The sequence below is a fragment of the Heteronotia binoei genome, chromosome 6 (genome assembly GCF_032191835.1).
Source record: "Heteronotia binoei isolate CCM8104 ecotype False Entrance Well chromosome 6, APGP_CSIRO_Hbin_v1, whole genome shotgun sequence".
In the NCBI taxonomy this organism is placed as follows: domain Eukaryota; kingdom Metazoa; phylum Chordata; class Lepidosauria; order Squamata; family Gekkonidae; genus Heteronotia; species Heteronotia binoei.
The window spans coordinates 148983428-149006016 of NC_083228.1; the positions used below are offsets into that span (position 1 = coordinate 148983428).

The 22589-nt window shown below is 50.4% G+C and overlaps 1 protein-coding gene across 1 annotated transcript in view; it reads right to left on the reverse strand.

Annotated features, from left to right (window-relative positions):
* Positions 1–2177, reverse strand: part of MB21D2 (Mab-21 domain containing 2) — an 81952-nt gene extending 79775 nt beyond the window's left edge. The window contains exon 1 of the mRNA XM_060242787.1: positions 1640–2177. Coding sequence (XP_060098770.1) covers positions 1640–2177 — 538 coding nt within the window. The remainder of the gene's footprint in view (positions 1–1639) is intronic.
* Between the last annotated feature and the right edge of the window lie 20412 nt (positions 2178–22589).

Genomic DNA, 22589 nt, shown 5'->3' on the forward strand with positions numbered 1-22589 from the left:
TAAGAACATAAGAGAAGCCATGTTGGATCAGGCCAGTGGCCCCTCCAGTCCAACACTCTGTGTCACATAAGAACATAAGAGAAGCCCTGTTGGATCAGGCCAGTGGCCCCTCCAGTCCAACACTCTGTGTCACATAAGAACATCAGAGAAGCCATGTTGGATCAGGCCAATGGCCCCTCCAGTCCAACACTCTGTGTCACATAAGAACATAAGAGAAGCCCTGTTGGATCAGGCCAGTGGCCCCTCCAGTCCAACACTCTGTGTCACATAAGAACATAAGGGAAGCCATGTTGGATCAGGCCAGTGGCCCCTCCAGTCCAACACTCTGTGTCACATAAGAACATAAGAGGAGCCCTGTTGGATCAGATCAATAGCCCCTCCAGTCCAACACTCTGAGGTACATAAGAACATAAGCGAAGCCCTGTTGGATCAGGCCAGTGGCCCATCCAGTCCAACACTCTGTGTCACATAAGAACATAAGAGGAGCCCTGTTGGATCAGGCCACTGGCCCCTCCAGTCCAACACTCTGTGTCACATAAGAACATAAGAGAAGCCCTGTTGGATCAGACCAATGGCCCCTCCAGTCCAACACTCTGAGGTACATAAGAACATAAGAGAAGCCCTGTTGGATCAGGCCAGTGGCCCCTCCAGTCCAACACTCTGTGTCACATAAGAACATAAGAGAAGCCCTGTTGGATCAGGCCAGTGGCCCATCCAGTCCAACACTCTGTGTCACATAAGAACATAAGAGGAGCCCTGTTGGATCAGACCAATGGCCCCTCCAGTCCAACACTCTGAGGTACATAAGAACATAAGCGAAGCCCTGTTGGATCAGGCCAGTGGCCCATCCAGTCCAACACTCTGTGTCACACAGTGGCCAATATATACACACACACACACACTGTGGCTAATAGCCACTGATGGACCTCTGCTCCATATCCTTATCCAATCCCCTCTTGAAGCTGTGTATGCTTGTAGCCGCTGCCACCACGTCCTGTGGCAGTGAATTAATTCCACATGTGAATCACCCTTTGGGTGAAGGAGGACTTCCTTTTATCGGTTCTAATATGACTGCTCAGCAATTTCATGGAATGCCCACATGTTCTTGTATTGTGAGAAAGGGAGAAAAGGACTTCTTTCTCTACCTTCTCTATCCCAAGCATGATCTTGTAAACCTTGTTGTGGCTAAGAGCCACTGATGGACCTCTGCTGCATATCCTTATCCAATCCCCTCTTGAAGGTGGCAGGGAATTCCGTGTTAACCCCCTTTGGGTGAAGAAGGACTTCCTTTGATCCCTTCTACCCCGACTGCTCGGGCATTTCACGAGTGTCCCCGAGTTCTGGCCTCCCAAACTTCCCTTCGGCCTGGCCCAGTGGCAGGGCGGCTCTCGCTGCCTCCCTCCCCGCCCTCTCCTGCCAGCCTGGCAGCGGCCAGAGGCTCTTGCCCGGAAGGCCTGGGAGGCGAGGCCCGCGTGCCCTGAACGCAGCCCGGGAGCGCAAGGGGCTGCAGCACGGGCGAGGCGGCAGGCGGGGGCAGGCCGGCCCTGCAGGGGGGGGGGGGGGGCCGCCGCCGCCTTTGTCTCGCGCAGCCCGGGGGGAGGGGGCGCGGGGTGCCAGGCTCCCGGCGGGGGGGGCTCACCCAGCATGGAGAAGATGAAGTCCTTGGCGGTGTGGATCTCCAGGGCGCGCTGGTCGTCGTAGTCGCGCTGCTCGTGGCGCCCGAACTCGTGGATGAGCCGGCTCAGCTCCTCCAGCCGGGCGCCCGAGCGGAAGTCCAGCTCGGGCGGGGGGCGAGCGGCGCCGGGGACCCCCGAGCCCTTGCAGCCGCCCGACGCCGCCGGCGCCGCCATCCTCCAGCCGCCCGCCCCGGCCCGCACCGCCGCCCAGCCAGCCAGCAACAAGCGCCGGCCGCCGCCGAGCAGCCTCCAGCCCCTCGCAGGGGCGCGCACAGCCACCCCCCCCGCGCGCGCCCGCGCCCCGCCCCGCGCCCCGCCCCGCGCCTCGCCTCCAGGGCGCGCCCCGGCCAGCCCAGCCGCCCGCCCGCCCGCCCGCCTCCTGCTCCTCGCTCGCTCGCTGGCTGCCTGGGGAAGGGGCCAGGATTGGGCAAGCGAGGCGGCCCCCATTCCCACCCACTGCAGGCCTCGCTGCTGCTCAGCAGCTTTGGGGCACGGGGGCATCTCAGAGAGCGCAGGGGTGGGCGGCCAGCGGGAGCTCTCCAGGTGCTTTTCGGCCTACGACGCCCATCAGCCCCCGCCGGCATGGCCTATGCTATAGTGCGGGGGGACAGGCTCCAGCCGGGGGGGGGGGGGGGGGAGACAAACACCTGGAGAGCTACCCTACGGATAAAAGGAAGTCCTTCTTCACCCAAAAGGTGATTAACATGTGGAATTCACTGCCACAGGAGGTGGTGGCAGCCACAAGCATAGCCAGCTTCAAGAGGGGATTGGATAAAAATATGGAGCACAGGTCCATCAGTGGCTGTTAGCCACAGTGTGTGTGTGTGTGTGTGTGTATATATTTGGCCGCTGTGTGACACAGAATGTTGGACTGGATGGGCCACTGGCCTGATCCAACAGGGCTTCTCTTATGTTCTTACCCTTGACCACCCCCCCAGGGCCATAGCCAGGATTTTACAAGTGTGTGTGTGTGGGGGGGCTTTTTAAAAAGTGAGGCGGCCCCCATTCCCATGGACTGCAGGCCTGCCTGCTTCTCAGCAGCTTTTTAGGACAGGCATAGAATATAGCGCAGGGGTGGCCAAGGGGAGCTCTCCAGATGTTTTTTTGCCTACAGCGCCCATCAGCCCCAGCCAGCATGGCCAATGACTGGGGCTGATGGGAGTTGTAGGCAAAAAAACACCCGGAGAATTACCGTTCGCCACCCCGGATATAGTCCAGGGGTGGCCAACAGTAGCTCCCCAGATGTTTTCATCAGCCCCAGCCAGCATGGCCAATGGCTGGGGCTGATGGGAGTGGTAGGTAAAAAACATCTGGAGAGCTACCGTTGGCCACCCCCAGGGCCATAGCCAGGATTTTACAAGTCAGGGGGCTTTTTAAAAAGTCGGGGGGGGGGGTTCACCCATTCCCATTCACTGCAGGGTTTGCTGCTTCTCGGCAGCTTTTTGGGACAGGGGCATAGAATATAGTGCAGGGGTGGCCAAGGGGAGCTCTCCAGATGTTTTTTTTGCTACGACTCCCATCAGCCCCCATCAGCATGGCCAATAACTGGGAGTTGTCGGCAGCAAACATCTGGAGAGCTACCCTTGGCCACCCCTGAGATACAGGATTTATATCCTCAGTGCCAAATTAAGCCCTATGGGGGCCCCTAGGCAGTCAAAATCTCAGGGACCCCTTTGCAAATTATCTCAGAGCCTGAATGCCTGCCCCACCACGTGCCCCCCCCCCTTGCAGCCTGCAGGCCCCTTCTCAAAAGCCCCTTTGACAAAACAGGGAGGGGCACAGAGAGGCAAACTTGGCGATGAAGCCAGCAGCAGCCGCACCAGGCAAGTGGGGCAAAGAGCGGTACAGTTGCTGGCTGTGCGTGGAGGCTGGGAGGGCTGCAAGTAGGGGGGAAACCAGGGGAGGAGCTAGACCAGGGCTCCTAAAGGTGTGGGGGCCCATAGGCCGGTGCCTACTTCGCCTAATTGTTAATCCAGCCCTGTATATCCTAATCTCAGAGTCTCAGCAGTCACAATCTCCTTTACCTTCCTCTGTTGTGAGGTAGGTGGGGCTGAGAGAGCTCTTACAGCAGCTGCCATTTCAAGGACAACTCCTATGAGTGCTCTGGCTGTCCCAAGGCCATTTCAGCCCTTGCAAGGGGAGGAGTGGGGTATCAGACCTGGTTCTCCCAGATAAGAGTTTGTGCACTTAAACACTACACCAAACTGGCTCTCTTTAGAAGATACTGGATTTATATCCCCACCTTCCACTCTGAATCTGAGTGGCTCACGATCTCCTTTACCTTCCTCCCTTGCAACACACCCTGTGAGGTGGGCGGGGCTGAGATAGCTCTCCCAGAAGCTGCCCTTTCAAGGACAGTTCTTGCAAGAGCTGTGGCTGACCCAAGCCCATTCCAGCAGCTGCAAATGGAGGAGTGGGGAAGCAAATGCGGTTCTCCCAGATAAGAGTCCGCACACTTCACCACTACACCAAACTGGCTCTCCACAGCTGAGGAGTTTTGAAGCATGCTAAGGATGGGCACCAAAGGCAAAAATGGTGGTTCGTTTCATTCCATGGTTTATTGGTTTGCCTGAATTGGTGGTTCGGGTCATTTCATGTCCTTTCTGATCTTCTGAATGAATTGTGGCTTGTTGGTTCAGGAGGGCTAGAAAGTGCCAGCACGCTGCAGACGTGCCTAGCATGACGACGTCACCCGGAAGTGGCACTCTCGTGCCAGCATAACTGTCATGACAACACCACTCCCAGGTGACATCGTCATGGCGCACAAGAATGACCTTCCACCCATAACGACACAGGCAACCCGCCCAAAAAACAAGCTACTTTGTTCTGTGAGTTGTGCATGGCGCAGTTACTTGAACTGATTTGGAAGGAACCACGATTCAGCTATTTTCGGCGAGAATCTATTTATTTATATTTATATCCCGCCCTTCCCACCGAAGTGGCTCAGGGCGGCTTACAACATATAAAACTTACATTAGGTTTGGCTTAAAAACCATTACATAGCAGCAGTTAAAACAGTAGATTAATAAAACATAAAAAACAGCGGTCTGTCAGAATGCACTCTAGCTCCATCCAAAATTCTCAGTGTCGGTTAGTTATAGGCCAGCCGGAAGAGGACTGTCTTGCAGGCCCTGCGGAACTGCCCTAGGTCCCGCAGGGCCCTCACCTCTTCCGGCAGCTGGTTCCTACAGTAAGGCGCCGTTACCGAGAAGGCCCGATCCCTGGTAGATTTCAAACGGGCCTCCTTTGGCCCGGGGATTACAAGCAGGTTTTGCGAACCCGATCTCAGTACTCTCTGGGGAACGTGTGGGGAGAGACGGTCCCTAAGGTAGGCAGGTCCTAGGCCATATAGGGCTTTAAATCATGATTTGTACTTTGATTTGTGCCCATCCCTAAAGCACACCCAAGAAGTCCTCGTGGGGGGGGGGTTGTCAGTCTCTGGCCCAGCAGGCTGGTGAACCTTGCTCTCTTACTAGGGCTTTCCTTTGTAGCAGGAGCTCCTTTGCATATTAGGCCACACCTTCCCGATGCAGCCAACCCTCCCAAGAGCTTACAGGGCTCTTATTACAGGGCCTACTGTAAGCTCTTGGAGGATTGGCTGCATCATACGCTGAACATGAGTCAACTGTGTGATGAGGTAGCTAAAAAGGCAAATGCAATTGTGGGCTGTATCAACAGAAGTCTAGTGTCCAGATCACGTGATCTGATGGTATCGCTTTACTCTGCTCTGGTAAGGCCTCACCTGGAGTATTGTATTCAGTTTTGGACACCACATTTTAAGAAGGATATAGGCAAGCTGGAATGGGTCCAGAGGAGGGCGACGAAGATGGTGAGGGGTCTGGAGACCAAGTCCTATGAGGAAAGGTTGAAGGAGTTGGAGATGTTTAGCCTGGAGAGGAGGAGGCTGAGAAGTGATCATCAAGTCCTAGAGAGGATGGTGTGGAATTGTTTTCTGTGGCCTTGGAAGGCAGGACCAGAACCAACAGGTTGAAATTAAATCCAAAGAGTTTCCGGCTCAACATTAGGAAGAACTTCCTGACCATTAGAGCGATTCCTCAGTGGAACAGGCTTCCTCAGGAGGTGGTGGGCTCTCCTTCCTTGGAGGTTTTTCAACAGAGGCTAGATGGCCATCTGACAGCAATGAAGATACTGTGAATTTAGGGGAAGGTGTTTGTGGGTTTCCTGCATTGTGCAGGGGGTTGATGACCCTAGAGGTCCCTTCCCACTCTGATTCTATCATGGGGGTATGGCCTAATATGGAAAGACGTTCCTGCAAAGGCTCTTCATTCAGTTGAGGAAAACCACAGAGGAAGGGGAGCTCCCTGAATGGACCATGTCTTGGGTGGGGGAGCAGGGAGTGCTGAGCTGAGAACATGACAGGGTGGAGGAACTCATCATAAGAACCACTGGAGAGAGTCTGTCTGTCTCCAAACTGGTTGGTCTGCCTTATGCCCAGCAATGGACCTGTAGTTCTGGGAAAAGAAGGAAGAAGCACCAGCATCTTGACCATTCCAGGTGTCACCAAACCAACTCAGGCTTGGTGGGGAGAGGCTGTGGCTCAGTGGTAGAGCATCTGCTTGGAATGCAGAAGGTCCCAGCTTCAATCCCCGGCATCTCCAGTTGAAAGGACCAGGCACTACCTCAGACCCTGGAGAGCTGCTGCCAGTCTGAGTAACCTTGATGGATGAAAGGTCTATTTGACATAGGGCAGCTTCATAGTGTGACTTCTCCCGCCAGCGGGGAGCCACGGTGTGGTGCCTTCACTCTGCCCCCTTCTGCATTGCATCCCCTTTGCCAAACTGGGGCCGCAGTCACCAAAAAATCCCAAACCAAGCACCAGGCAAAGCATGCATTGATTCCACGCTAACATGTTAATTCGATTTTAACTTCTCTGAGATGAGGAGGCACGTGAAGAGGAAACTGAAAGGAAAGGTAAGTACAGCCAAAACCCTTGGGGAAGCTTGGATGCTATTTAAAACTACAAACTTAGAAGCTCAGATAAAATATATACCACAAGTTAGGAAAGGCACAAACAGGTATAAGAAAAAGCCTGCATGGTTAACAAACAAAGTAGTGGAAGCTGTAAAAGGTAAGAAGGATTCCTTTAAGCGGTGTAAATCGAATTAATGTGGAATTCACTGCCGCAGGAGGTGGTGGTGGCTACAAGCATAGCCAGCTTCAAGAGGGGATTGGATAAAAATATGGAGCAGAGGTCCATCAGTGGCTATTAGCCACAGCATATTGTTGGAACTGTCTGGGCAGTGATGTTCTGTATTCTTGGTGCTTGGGGGTGGGGCACAGTGGGAGGGCTTCTAGTGTCCTGGCCCCACTGGTGGACCTCCTGATGGCACCTGGGTTTTTGGGCCCCTGTGTGACACAGAGAGTTGGACTGGATGGGTCATTGGCCTGATCCAACATGGCTTCTCTTATGTCTGGGACAGTGATGCTCTGTATTCTTGCTGCTTGGGGGGAGACAGTGGGAGGGCTTCTGGTGTCCTGGCCCCAATGGTGGACCTCCTGATGGCACCTGTTTTTTTTTGCCCCTGTGTGACACAGAGCGTTGGACTGGGTGGGCCATTGGCCTGATCCAACATGGCTTCTCTTATGTTCTTATGCCCTGGAATCCACTTTGAGATTCTACACAGTGTCTGGAAATATGATTTAAGCCTGTGAGGTGAGTTAAACCCACCCTGGCCAAGGGACAATGTCGCCTCTAAAGTACATGCCAAAGCTGGCTTGAAAAAACCCATTTCCGTAGCTACCAGCTGCGATTGCTACAATCCCTAAATTTATTGGTAAGTCTCAGTCTTGCTTTTTCTTCACAGCCAGCATGTTAATTCACTGCTACAAGAAGGGACTGCATCTTAAAGAGAGCTTAAAGGGTGAAACTTCTGCTTTAGTTCACTGGGTAGAGTAATAGAGTTTTCCAATGCAATGAATCTCTTATTGGTTTCTGTTAACACTGCAAAGTGCCTGGGTTTCGTCTGCGGATCCTGCTGTAGTTTCCTGTTTTGTGAGCAGAGAAGGGTCTTTCCTTGTGCTGCAGAATTGTTGGGCTTGACTTTACACACCAGCAGCAGTTCCTTTGTGTGAGTCGAAGCCCAGTTTAAGAACATAACATAGGAGAAGCCATGTTGGATCAGGCCAGTGGCCCCTCCAGTCCAACACTCTGTGTCACATAAGAACATGAGAGAAGCCATGTTGGATCAGGCCAATGGCCCATCCAGTCCAACACTCTGTGTCACATAAGAACATAAGAGAAGCCATGTTGGATCAGGCCAATGGCCCATCCAGTCCAACACTCTGTGTCACATAAGAACATAAGAGAAGCCATGTTGGATCAGGCCAATGGCCCATCCAGTCCAACACTCTGTGTCACATAAGAACATAAGAGAAGCCATGTTGGATCAGGCCAATGGCCCCTCCAGTCCAACACTCTGTGTCACATAAGAACATGAGAGAAGCCATGTTGGATCAGGCCAATGGCCCATCCAGTCCAACACTCTGTGTCACACAGTGGCCAATATATGTGTGTGTGTACACACACACACATATATATACACATTGTGGCTAATAGCCGCTGATGGACCTCTGCTCCATATTTTTATCCAATCTCCTCTTAAAGTTGGCTATGCTTGTAGCCGCCACCACCTCCTGTGGCAGTGAATTCCACATGTTAATCACCCTTTGGGTGAAGAAGGACTTCCTTTTATCCGTTCTAACCCGACTGCTCAGCAATTTCATTGAATGCCCACGAGTTCTTGTATTGTGAGAAAGGGAGAAAAGTACTTCTTTCTCTGCTTTCTCCATCCCATGCATAATCTTGTAAACCTCTATCATGTCACCCTGCAGTGGACGTTTCTCCAAGCTAAAGAGCCCCCAAATGATGAGACACGGTCTGTACACAAACCCCCATGTGAGAGCTCACCTTTAATGGGTCATCATTAAATCAAGGGTTAGGAAAGGCCTTTCTGAGAATCTCTGGGATTCTGTGTCTCATACTCTCTCATTACCTGGCATAAATGGCTGACTGTCCTGTTCCTTCACTGGCCTGCTGGACAAGAGGGGTCAAAGGCAGACCAGAGCAATTCCCAGGGCTAGGCTGGAGCCAGAGGGTGGCTACCAGAGGCCGGCAAGGAGCAGAGAGCACCAGTGTGAAAAGAGCCGAGTCCTTTATGTTCAGAAAATAAAACTTTCACTGTATGGATGATGTTGAAAATCTCAATAGTTTCTTATGGCAATGGGGGTAAAACACTTTGTGCATGCTCAGCGGCACTTGAGTCTCTGCTTTGAGTGCAAGGGCCCTGGAGCTCCAGCTTCGCAAACAGTATGTCACGGGCTGGGGCCGGGTCAGGCAAAGTCCAGGGGCAGTCCAAGGTCTGTAGCTGGGTAGCAAGGAGGGTCCAAAGCGCCAAAACCGAATCACAGTCCAGGTATCGCAGGTCAGAGGTTCAGAAGCCGAAGTCAGGGGGTCCAGAAGTCAATGCCAGAGTCAGGGGGTCCAGAAGCCTAAGTCAGAAGCCGAAGTGGATGCTAGAACATCAGGTAAGTGACTAGTTGCTTCCACAAAGCCTTCTCTCAAAGCCCACAGCTATATAGCCCTCTGCTGTCTGTTGCCCATTTGGGCTAATTGCTGACTCAGAGGGCAGCCAGGATCCTGCTGAGACTCAAGCACCTTCACTCCTAGAAGGGCCAGAATCCTTTCAAAACTCAGGGCTCAGGGAGCGTCCTGCTCGTGAGCGTGCCGCCCTCCTCCAATCCCTGAGGTCCTGACGAAGGCGGTCATGCCCACGAGCCACCCGAGAGGGCGAGGCAGGGGGGCTTGGATCTTCTCCAGCAGGAGGCAGGGGCACTGGTGCAGGTGGCAGGGGCACAGTTTCTTCCGCAGGCTCAGCTTCTTCTGCAGGGCCCCCAGCATCCATGACACAGTACAGGTTCCAGACCTGAGGAAGAGTCTTGGCTGAAATTAGACGTACTTTGCAAATGCTCTGAGGCTCTTTTTATGACTACTTTCTTCAGTTCCAGAGATGTGACTGAATTGAAAATAATGGTTTCTGTCCCCTCTGGCCCCTGTCGCGCTCCAGCCTCCCCACACCGTCTCTCTTCCAGTGTGTTCTCTGCTTCAGTCTATGAATAAAGCTGACAGAGTTCCAGGACTTTCTCTCCAGCGAGGGCTTGCAGTTAGATCAGTCTTAGCAACATCCTCTCTCTGCAGGGGAGGCATGCACTAGAAACAGAAGGACCTAGGAGAACTCCCCTTTTGTGAAACGCATCTCCTCTCTTGCATAAGAGCATAAGATCTGTTGAAGGTGGAAAAGAATTTGACCAACGATTTGACCCCAGTGGGAATGTCGGTAATTATGTGGGGACAAAACAAAGCAGTTGACAAGTGCACCTGTACGACCAACTAAGTTTTATTCGGAATGTAAGCTTTCGTATGCTCTTAAGCAGACTTCATCAGACAGAATGGGAATGGTAAGCAGCGATACTTAATGTAAGTGGGCGGTGGGGAATCATGAGAATGTTTTTAGCAGATTAAAAGAATCACAGATAGGGATCTGTGTTTGTTAGTGCAGAACAAAAGAGGGTTGAAAAAACATTGGAGAATGATAGAAAGCAGACTGCTGTCGTAGGTGCCGGTGCCAAAAATCTAGGTAACATTCTGGCTTTGTTAGAATCATAGAGTTGGAAGGAACCTCTAGGGCCATCTAGTCCAACTCCCTGCACAATGCACCTCCCTCTAAATTCACAGGATCTTCACTGCTGTCAGATGGCCATCTAGCCTCTGTTGAAAAACCTCCAAGGAAGGAGAGCCCACCACCTCCCAAGGAGGAAGCCTGTTCCACTGAGGAATCGCTCTAATGGTCAGGAAGTTCTTCCTGATGTTGAGCTGGAAACTCTTTGGATTTAATTTCAACCCATTGGTTCTGGTCCTGCCTTCTGGAGCCGCAGAAAACAATTCCACGCCATCCTCTAGATGACAGCCCTTCAAGGACTTGAAGATGGTGATCCTATCACCTCTCAGCCGCGTCCTCTCCAGGCTAAACATCCCCAGCTCCTTTAACCTTTCCTCATAGGACTTGGTCTCCAGACCCCTCAACCTCTTCGTCGCCCTCCTCTGGATCCGTTCCAGCTTGACTACATCCTTCTTAAAATGTGGTGTCCAAAACTCAACACAATACTCCAGATGAGGGCTTACCAGAGCAGAGTAAAGCTCTGTTCAAATAGAGGACATGGTTTCTCAAGAGATTATAACAACTATTTAGTTTGCCATAAGATGGGTTGGTATATGCAATAAGACAAACAGCCAATATCCCCCATTTGAGTATGGATACAAAAAGACGAAAACAAAAAACCCCCAAAATATTCTGATACACTGTTCTAAAAGAGAAATCATATAAGCCCTTAGAAAAACAGGGTGCATTAAAGTATAGCGGAAGGTGCTTTAGTATATGTAATGAGACAAACAGCCCACATCCCTCATTTGACCATGTCAACACAAAAACAAAACATTATTCTGATACACTGTTCTAAAAGAGAAATACATTGGAACACTGTGGATGCAGTGAGAGTTGGTTTAGCATATGTAATGAGATAAAAAACCCAATATCCCTGTTCAGTATGTGGGAACAGTTAGTTTCCTCTAAATAGCCAGGTCTCTTCTGTCAAGCGGTGCGTTAGCGATTTTCCTGGCAAAATCTCTGGTCTGCCTGGAGCATTTCTGGCCTTCAAAGACAGCTGCCCATCTGGTCTGCACCTCCCCCCCCCCCACACAGCTTTTTGCCCGACACAAGGAGATCAAGAAAGCAGCCAGGGATTAAGAACCTGCCACTGGACCTCTCCACTTCTGCCACGTGACAAGGCATGAGGGAACGATGGGCATTAAATCCTGAACAAAGCCCCTGGATGGACTGCTTCTGATGCCGCAACGTTGAAGGGGGGGGGAGGGGGTTCCAGGGTTACTTGTAATCATCAGTCAGCTGCCTTCAGAGGGCGTTATAACCAACAGAGAGTCGTGGAAATAGGTAACTACAACAAAAAGCTGTAAAAGCTAAGGAAAAATCACTGAATAATACCAATTCTATTTCCAATACAATCAAATACAACGATACCTATGAAAAGACATTCCCATAAGAGTCCGAGAAGGTTTCATAAAGTGCAAAGTTAAAACAAATGCCAGGATAGGCCCATCTTCTTTTCTGCTCCTCTGTTCTTCTTTGTAAAGTGCTCGTGTAATCCCACTACTCAAATAAAGCTTTGGAGGGTATTCCTATGAAGCCTTGGCGCATCAATTCCACTTGCAACTGCAGGCATGGACTTGTGTGAACAGCCTCTGCCGGTCCTGTCGACTAGGTCGCCGTTTCTCCCAACGTCTTTATCAAAGAGGCAACTCAGTAGTCCACCTCATCCAAACTAGGGTACCCTAGTTTACTTTATGAACTAGGATAGCTGAGGTTTACAAGATTATGCATTGGATGGAGAAAGTAGAGAAAGAAGTCCTTTTCTCCCTTTCTCACAATATGAGAACTCATGGCCATTCGATGAAATTGCTGAGCAGTCGGGTTAAAATGGATAAGAGGAAGTACTTCTTCACCCAAAGGGTGATTAACATGTGGAATTCACTGCCACAGGAGGTGGTGGCGGCTACAAGCATAGCCAGCTTTAAGGGGATTGGATAAAAATATGGAGCAGAGGTCCATCAGTGGCTATTAGCCACAGTATATATATATGTTTGTGTGTGTGTATATATATGTATATACATACATTTATTGGCCACTGTATGACACAGAGTGTTGGACTGGATGGGCCATTGGCCTGATCCAACATGGCTTCTCTTATGTTCTTATGTCTGGGGCAGTGATACTCTGTATTCTTGGTGCTTGGGAGGGGCAACTGTGTGAGGACTTCCAGTGTCATGGCCCCACTGGTGGACCTCCTGATGGCACCTGGGGTTTTTGGCCACTGTGTGACACAGAGTGTCGGACTGGATGGGCCATTGGCCTGATCCAACATGGCTTCTCTTACGTTCTTATGTGACACAGAGTGTCGGACTGGATGGGCCACTAGCCTGATCCAACAGGGCTTCTCTTATGTTCTTATGTGACACAGAGTGTTGGACTGGAGGGGCCATTGGCCTGATCCAACATGGCTTCTCTTATACTCTTATGTGACACACAGTGTTGGACTGGAGGGGCCATTGGCCTGACCCAACAGGGCTTCTCTTATGTTCTTATGTGACACAGAGTGTTGGACTGGTTGGGCCATTGGCCTGATCCAACAGGGCTTCTCTTATGTGACACAGAGTGTTGGACTGGATGGGCCATTGGCCTGATCCAACATGGCTTCTCTTATGTTCTTATGTGACACAGAGTGTTGGACTGGATGGGCCATTGGCCTGATCCAACATGGCTTCTCTTATGTTCTTATGTGACACAGAGTGTTGGACTGGATGGGCCATTGGCCTGATCCAACATGGCTTCTCTTATGTTCTTATGTGACACAGAGTGCTGGACTGGATGGGCCATTGGCCTGATCCAACAGGGCTTCTCTTATGTGACACAGAGTGTTGGACTGGATGGGCCGCTGGCCTGATCCAACATGGCTGCTCTTATGTTCTTATGTGACACAGAGTGTTGGACTGGAGGGGCCACTGGCCTGATCCAATATGGCTTCTCTTATGTTCTTATGTGACACAGAGTGTTGGACTGGATGGGCCATTGGCCTGATCCAACAGGGCTTCTCTTATGTTCTTATGTGACACAGAGTGTTGGACTGGATGGGCCACTGGCCTGATCCAACAGGGCTTCTCTTATGTTCTTATGTGACACAGAGTGTTGGACTGGATGGGCCACTGGCCTGATCCAGCATGGCTGCTCTTATGTTCTTATGTGACACAGAGTGTTGGACTGGATGGGCCATTGGCCTGATCCAACATGGCTTCTCTTATGTTCTTATGTGACACAGAGTGCTGGACTGGATGGGCCATTGGCCTGATCCAACAGGGCTTCTCTTATGTGACACAGAGTGTTGGACTGGATGGGCCGCTGGCCTGATCCAACATGGCTGCTCTTATGTTCTTATGTGACACAGAGTGTTGGACTGGAGGGGCCACTGGCCTGATCCAATATGGCTTCTCTTATGTTCTTATGTGACACAGAGTGTTGGACTGGATGGGCCATTGGCCTGATCCAACAGGGCTTCTCTTATGTTCTTATGTGACACAGAGTGTTGGACTGGATGGACCACTGGCCTGATCCAACAGGGCTTCTCTTATGTTCTTATGTGACACAGAGTGTTGGACTGGATGGGCCACTGGCCTGATCCAACATGGCTTCTCTTATGCTCTTGTGATTCTCAAGCACCTCCGTGGAGAAAATTTGGAGGGCAGCTGTGTTGGTCTGCAGTGGAAGAGAAAAACTGAAGCCCAGAAGCACCTTAGAGACCAAGCAGGTGTTTTTTCCTTTGTGGGGGTCGGGAAGATATGAGTTTTCAAGAGTCCAAACACTCTAGGCAAGTCTGGGATTCAGCAGCCCCATGGCAGCTGTGCCCTGGAAGAACAAAATGGTTGGAACCATTTTGCATGCAGCATTATTTCCTCTGCAACTGTAAGGAATTATTATTATTAATTATTCACATGTGTATTCTTTATGGGGCAAGGTTGAAGAGTCTGGGCTTTTCAGCCTAGGAACAAAACAAAAAAAGATAGCTAAGGGGGTACCTGACAGGTTTGCAGAACTATGCATGGAGCAGGGAAAGCGAATAAGAGCATTTTCTGCCTCCCCCGTAATGCTAGTTTTGGAGCTCCCGACTGAGTTGTTGGGAAATAGGCTCAGGAAAGATTAGAAGAGGTACTTCTTTATTCAACAAGTAATTAAATTCTGGGAAATCACTGCCAGCAGAGGTCATTATGCCCAAGACTATAGATAGCTTTAAGAAGGGCATTAGACTTCCATGAATCTTACCAGGCTTACTAAAAGGAATCTCCACATCTGGAGGCAACCAACCTCTGCATCCCAGGACAACTGTGTGAGACAGGATGCTGGACTGGATGGACCACTGATCTCATGCCTTATGGTCAGTGAGCCATTGTCCAAAACACATCAGGTCCATGAGAAATTACATTGCTGTGACTGGGCAGTGCAACAAGGATTGGATCAGGCCCCAAACATACCACGTGTGAAAAGGTTAGCCACACGGCGAAAGATACCTCCATTCCCCTGATCAGGGCAGCTGGTTTGGATCTGGACCCTCCCTCCTTTGAGGCCTAAATTTGTGGGATCTGTTTGCTCTCTTTTTCCCGCTGGGGTTGTTTCCTTGAGTTCTCTGGTCTTGGAATTGATTCATTTTACTTCTGTCCAAAGTCCTCACTTTTGCATGAAGCCTGTTTTGAGAGGGAGAAGAATTGTCCTGAGGTTTCTTTTATGCTGTTTCACCACAGACTGGGGGTTTCACAAAAAATGAATTTCAGGTGGAAGGATTTTTTCCCCAAAGTCTGACTTCAAACTGAGGGCACCTGCTTATACTCGGTTACCTGGGGTTGAACTCAGTGGGGTTTACTTGTGAGTGAGGGCACAGTAGGCTCATGTTCCAAGGAAATGTGAAGAATTTGTCTTCATATTGGGGAATTTCACAGAATTGAGGGAGTGCAATGCCTGTTGTAGTGGTTGGAGTGTCTGCTAGGATCTGGGAGACCAAGGTTTGAAATCTCAACACTCCCTTGGAAGCTTGCGGGGTGATCTTGGGCCAGTCACAGACTCTCAGCCTAAACCTACCTTGCAGGGTGGTTGGGGGATAAAATAGAGGAATGGGGAATTATGTTAACCATTTTGGGTTCCCGTAAGGGGGGAGGAGACGAAGAAGATGATGATGATATTGGATTTATATCCTGCCCTGTACTCTGAATCTCAGAGTCTCAGAGTGGTCACAATCTCCTTTATCTCCTCCCCCCACAACAGACACCCTGTGAGGTGGGTGGGGCTGAGAGAGCTCTGACAGAAGCTGCCCTTTCAAGGACAACTCCTGCAAGAGCTCTGGCTGACCCAAGGCCATTCTAGCAGCTGCAAGTGGAGGAGCGGGGAATCAAACCTGGTTCTCCCAGATAAGAGTCTGCGCACTTAACCACTACACCAGACCTGCTCTCTATTAGAGCTATGGCTGACCCAAGGCCATTCCAGCAGCTACAAGTGGAGGAGTGGGGAATGAAACCCCGTTCTCCCAGATAAGTGTCTGTGCACTTAACCACTACACCAAACTGGCTCTCATTCTTCAGTCAAATTTAGTAGAATCTTTCCTCAAGGGAAGGAAATTTTATGGTGTTTGCCTAGTGGAGGAGAGCTCTAAAAAGAGGCATAAAAATAGTGCTTGGGATTTCTTTGCCTACAAGCAAGCCATAAAAACAGTTTTTAAAATGAAACTGTTCAGTTAATACCTGCAGAGTTCGGTTAGGCAGAGATGCCCTCATTTGCCGGCTTCCACACCTGCCCAGGTGGGAGCAGTCTGCACTGACCACACCGCCACAAAGCTGGTGGCAACTGGTGTGTTCTGTGGAAACAGAGCGGGAGATTTTACATAAGAACATAAGAGAAGCCATGTTGGATCAGGCCAGTGGCCCCTCCAGTCCAACATTCTGTGTCACACAGGGGCCAAAAAAACCCAGGCACCATCAGGAGGTCCACCAGTGGGGCCAGGACACTAGAAGACTTCCCACTGTGCCCCCCCCCAAGAATACAGAGCATCACTTGCCCCAGACACAAGAACATAAGAGAAGCCATGTTGAATCAGGCCAGTGGCCCCTCCAGTCCAACACTCTGTGTCCCATAAGAACATAAGAGAAGCCATGTTGAATCAGGCCAATGGCCCATCCAGTCCAACACTCTGTATCACACAGTGGCCAAAAATTTATATATAAAGAGTCCCAAGCGTTTCAACCTTTCTTCATAGGGAAAGTGTTCCAGCCCTTTAATCATTCTAGTTGCCCTTTTCTGGACTTTCTCCAATGCTATAATATCCTTTTTGAGGTGCGGCGACCAGAACTGCACACAGTACTCCAAATGAGACCGCACCATCGATTTATACGGGGGCATGATGGTACTGGGTGGGTGCGGCCAGACGTACCATTAGTGGCGACACAGCGCCGTCTCGCTGACGGATTAAATGTGTTCGTTCATACATCCACATCTGGCAATCGAGCATGATCCAGCGTCATTCCGACTGGCTGCAGATCAGTGCCGCATTAAGTTGACACCACAGAAAGTCCGGCCCTTTTTCAAAACAGACACAAGATCGGCTTTTTGTTGTTTGGACAGCTCACGTGCGATACTGCCTTCCTTGGAGGTTTTTAACAGAGGCTAGATGGCCATCTGAAAGCGATGAAGATCCTGTGAATTTAGGGGGAGGGGTTTGTGAGTTTCCTGCATTGTGCAGGGGGTTGGACTAGATGACCCTAGAGGTTCCTTTCAGCTCTATGATTCTAGGCTTCTAATCTCTGTCTGTTCTCCTGCTAACCAGCACAGCTGCAATCTGAAAATGTTAGAAGGCTCTGTGTTCCTGGGGGAAGGGCTCTAAGGGAAGACTGTTCTTCCTTCTCCTCCTCCTCCTCTCAACCTACAGTTGACCATTCAGTCAAGCCTTCCTTTCACACACACAAGAATGGCTTCTTGTTGCCATTTCGTTATCAGAGAGGGCGGGACGGTTGGAGCTTTTACCCAGCAAGATTTCTGATTGGCCATTGGGGATTTGATTGGTGGGGCAGCTTTTTAGAAATATTGCTTCAGGTGCAATTGACCCCATAGCACAAGGATCCTCATGGCATGGCTACACACAAGCTATGTGTCTGGTAGAAAATAACAATAAGCTCATTTTAAAAGACATTCTCTTAAGGGAGCTTCTGCCTGAAAAGTTGATGGGTTGCTGTACAGCTGTGCAAATCCACACTCCCTGATGCTTTAGAGTCAGTTTGGTGTAGTGGTGAAGTGTGCGGACTCTTATCTGGGAGAACTGGGTTTGATTCCCCACTCCTCCACTTGCAGCTGCTAGCATGGCCTTGGGTCAGCCATAGCTCTGGCAGAGGTTGTCCTTGAAAGGGCAGCTGCTGTGAGAGCCCTCTCCAGCCCCACCCACCTCACAGGGTGTCTGTTGTGGGGGAGGAAGGGAAAGGAGATTGTGAGCCACTCTGAGACTCTTCGGAGTGGAGGGTGGGATATAAATCCAATATCTTCATCTACCTCACAGGGTGTCTGTTTTGGGGGAGGAAGGGAAAGGAGATTGTGAGCCGCTCTGAGACTCTTCGGAGTGGAGGATGGGATATAAATCCAATGTCTTCATCTACCTCACAGGGTGTCTGTTGTGGGGGAGGAAGGGAAAGGAGATTGTGAGCCGCTCTTCGGAGTGGAGGGCGGGATATAAATCCAATATCTTCATCTACCTCACAGGGAAGGAGATTGTGAGCCGCTCTGAGACTCTTCAGAGTGGAGGGCGGGATATAAATCCAATTTCTTCTTCTTCTTCTTCATGATTGGCTCCACGTCCTGCAGTGGCCATTTTGTGCTTGTCTCTGCCTCCTGTGGCAGCCATTTTAAGGTTGAACTCACCAACTAAATGGCCACCTGACAGCGGTGCTGATTCTGTGAACTTTAGGCAGGAAGGGTTGCATCAATGCTTAGTTCACATTGCCTTCCGATCAGCAGTTTTTCTCCAGACCAGTTTGGCCAGGGATTCTTGGAGGGGGCTGGGTGTTTCTGTTGTTTGTTTGTTTTGGCCATCTCCTGGGCACGGAGCAGGGGTCACTGGGAGTGTTGGGGGGGGGGAGATGTTTGTGAACTTCCTGCATTGTGCAGGGGGTTGGACTAGATGAACCTGAAGGTCCCTTCCAACTCTATGACTCTATAACTTGTGTCGAAATTCCAGAGATACATGCAGGCTCAAAAAAGGCTGGGGACCTCTAGGTTGAAAGACTTTCCAGCCGTATCTCATGCTAGTTTGTCAAGACAACACTGCAGAATTTGTGCTCAGTTTTTCCTAAGAACAGATCTGTGAGTAATGCAGAAGAAGATGACATCGGATTTATATCCTGCCCTCCACTCCGAATCTCAGTCTCACAATCTGCTTTATCTCCACCCGCACCCCCACAACAGACACCCTGTGAGATGGGTGGGGTTGAGAGAGCTCTCCCTTTCAAGGACAACATCTGCCAGAGCTATGGCTGACCCAAGGCCATTCCAGCAGCTGCAAGTGGAGGAGGGGGGGGAATCAAACCCGGTTCTCCCAGATAAGAGTCCGCACACTTCACCACTACACCAAACTGGCTCTCTTATATTATAGTAAAGATCTGGGGACTTTGGAGGTGGAGCCAGGAGACGTTGGGGGTGGAGCCAGGTCATTTTGGGGATTGAGCCAGAAGACTTTGGGGGTGGAGCCAGGAGCAAGGGTGTGACAAGCATAATTGAACTCCAAAGGGAGTTCCAGCCATCACATTTAAAGGGACAGCACACCTTTTTAAATGACTTCCATGGGAAATAATAAAGGATAGGGGCACCTTATTTTGGGGCTCATAGAATTGGACCCCCGGGTCCAATCATTTTGAAACTTGGGGGGTACTTTGGGGAGAGGCAGTGGATGCTATACCAAAAATTTGGTGCCTCTACCTCAAAAAACAGCTCCCCTCAGAGCCCCAGATACTCGTGGATCAATTCTCCATTATTTCTTATGGGAATAAGTCTCCATAGGGAATAATGGAGTTCCCAGCAGACCTTTCTGGTGACCCTGAAGCGGGGGGAGGGCCTCCAAACTGAGGGATCCCCTGCCTCCACCTGGGGATTGGCAACCCTAAACCAAGTTAACCCCCCAGTGCCAGTCTTAGCCAGCCTCTTCATTAGCTGCAGGCCTGTTTTCAGACATGCCAGGTGACCAAGCACCCGTGCCAACGCAGGCTCAAGAGAGCACCCCCGTATGTGTGCAGAGTGCACTGGCACATCCTTGAACCATCACAGCTAGCCTGCCGGAGGGAGTGCCCGCACGTCTTCTTTTAGCGACGAAGAGGTTCTTTAACAATAGCTTAGTTTTGCTCTGAATATGTTAAGTAGAACAAAGCTTTCTTGTGGCATGGAAAAGCATAGCCTCTTTTGTTCCGTATTTCTTAGGCCTTTTCAGAGCGGGTGGAAGGCTGGCTGCTTCTTACTCTTCTTCTGTATTCAGACTGGCCAGATCCACGTTTTCAATTCAGTACTTGGTTTAAGTCTGCAAACAGGAGTGACGTTTTGAGGACAAGGCGGACAACCAGAAAGTGCCTCTGCTCTCTTTTATTTCCCTTCCCTTTGTTGAACTCCTTTAAAAAAAAAAAAGCCAAAAGCAGCCCAGTTCTGCTCACGTTTAGTATTGTTCAGACCCGGGGAAAAGCTGACCGTGCATGGCACCTATTGGCTAGTGTTCCTCACAGTGCCTATGCACTCTTCCATCTCCCCATTCTTAAAACATCTTTGCGACTTTTGAAAATCAATTGTATTATTTCAACTGAAGGATGAGAGTATATCTCGCAGAGAGCCAGTTTGGTGTAGTGGTTAAGTGTGCGGACTCTTATCTCGGAGAACCGGGTTTGATTCCCCACTCCTCCACTTGCAGCTGCTGGAATGGCCTTGGGTCAGCCAGAGCTCTCTTATCTGGGAGAACCGGGTTTGATTCCCCACTCCTCCACTTGCAGCTGCTGGAATGGCCTGGGGTCAGCCAGAGCTCTCTTATCTGGGAGAACCGGGTTTGATTCCCCCCTCCTCCACTTGCACCTGCTGGAATGGCCTTGGGTCAGCCAGAGCTCTGGCAGAGCTGTCCTTGAAAGGGCAGCTGCTGTGAGAGCCCTCTCAGCCCCACCCACCTCACAGGGTGTCTGTTGTGGGGGAGGAAGGGAAAGGAGATTGTGAGCCCTTCTGAGGCTCTTTGGAGTGGAGGGCGGGATATAAATCCAATATCTTCATCTACCTCACAGGGTGTCTGTTGTGGGGGAGAAAGGGAAAGGAGATTGTGAGCTGCTCTGAGACTCTTCGGAGTGGAGGGCGGGATATAAATCCAATATCTTCATCTACCTCACAGGGTGTCTGTTGTGGGGGAGGAAGGCAAAGGAGATTGTGAGCTGCTCTGAGACTCTTCGGAGTGGAGGGCGGGATATAAATCCAATATCTTTATCCACCTCACAGGGTGTCTGTTGTGGGGGAGGAAGGGAAAGGAGATTGTGAGCCGCTCTGAGGCTCTTCGGAGTGGTGGGCGGGATATAAATCCAATATCTTCATCTGCCTCACAGGGTGTCTGTTGTGGGGGAGGAAGGTAAAGGAGATTGTGAGCCGCTCTGAGGCTCTTCGGAGTGGTGGGCGGGATATGAATCCAATATCTTCATCTACCTCACAGGGTGTCTGTTGTGGGGGAGGAAGGGAAAGGAGATTGTGAGCCCCTCTGAGACTCTTCGGAGTGGAGGGCGGGATATAAATCCAATATCTTTTTCTTCTTTTAAAAATTGGACTGGCCTCTTGAAGCATCAAGGGCTGATGCCTCGGCCAACAACATCGCTTCCCTTGACAACCAGGGACCTAAAGCCAGCATTGAAGGTAGGTTCCCTTGCAGGTGACGGGCCCAGCTCTGGGGCTCCACTCCCCCCTTGGAACCTCACCCTCTGCTGCTCTAGCCTGCCCCAGACTTTGTTTTATTCCCATGCAAAGGACTCAGAATTTGCAGCCATGGACCAGCAGAATAAACATGCATTAACAGAGTGATTTTAAGAATAGATATGCAGGAAAGGAAAGGTCCCCTGTGCAAGCACCAGTTGTTTCAGACTCTGGGGTGACCTTGCTTTCACAATGTTTTCACGGTAGACTTTTTACACGGTGGCTTGCCATTGCCTTCCCCAGTCCTCTACGCTTTCCCCCCAGCAAGCTGGGGACTCATTTGAATGACCTCGGAAGGATGGAAGGCTGAGTCAACCTCAAGCCAGCTACCTGAACCCAGCTTCCACCAGGGATCGAACTCAGGTTGTGAGCAGAGCTTAAGACTGCAGTACTGCAGCTCTAACACTCTGTGCCACAGGGCTCTGCTGTATATATATATGCAATGAGATAGAGAAGACAGAGAAAGAAGTACTTCTCTCCCTTTCTCACAATACAAGAACTCGTGGCCATTCAATGAAATTGCTGAGCAGTCGGGTTAGAACAGATAAAAGGAGGTCCTTCTTCACCCAAAGGATGATTAAAGTGTGGAATTCACTGCCACAGAAGGTGGTGGCGGCTACAAGCATAGACAGCTTCAAGAGGGGGTTAGATAAAAATATGGAGCAGAGGTCCATCAGTGGCTATTAGCCACAGTGTGTATATATGTGTGTAAACAGTCAGTTCAAACATATATAATATAATTTAAAACCAATAAAATACAATTTTAAAACATTTTGTGGTGCTGTACAACTTCGATATAGGCGGGATCTTTCTTCTTCTTCTAGTGATCCTATAATGTTCGTAGCTCCTCAGCAGTGTAAGGTGGCAGTTCTCTCACACTTGCTTAAAAGAAGAAGAAGAGAGCCAATTTGGTGTAGTGGTTAAGTGCGCGGACTCTTATCTGGGAAAACCGGGTTTCATTCCCCACTCCTCCACTTGCAGCTGCTGCAATGGCCTTGGGTCAGCCAGAGCTTTCATAGAAGCTCTCCTTGAAAGGGCAGCTGCTGTAAAAGCACTCTCGGCCCCACCTACCTCTCTGGGTGTTTGTTGCGGGGGTGGGGAAGGTAGAGGAGATTGTGACCGCTCTGAGATTCAGAGTATAGGGTGGGATATAAATTCAAAATCTTCTTCTTTGTTAGGAATCAGTTCTAAAATGGCTGAACTGCTTCCATCTTAGGTACTAGTGATGTAGTTTCTGCAAGTGCATTGCTGAGTTATGCACCAGGTGTTT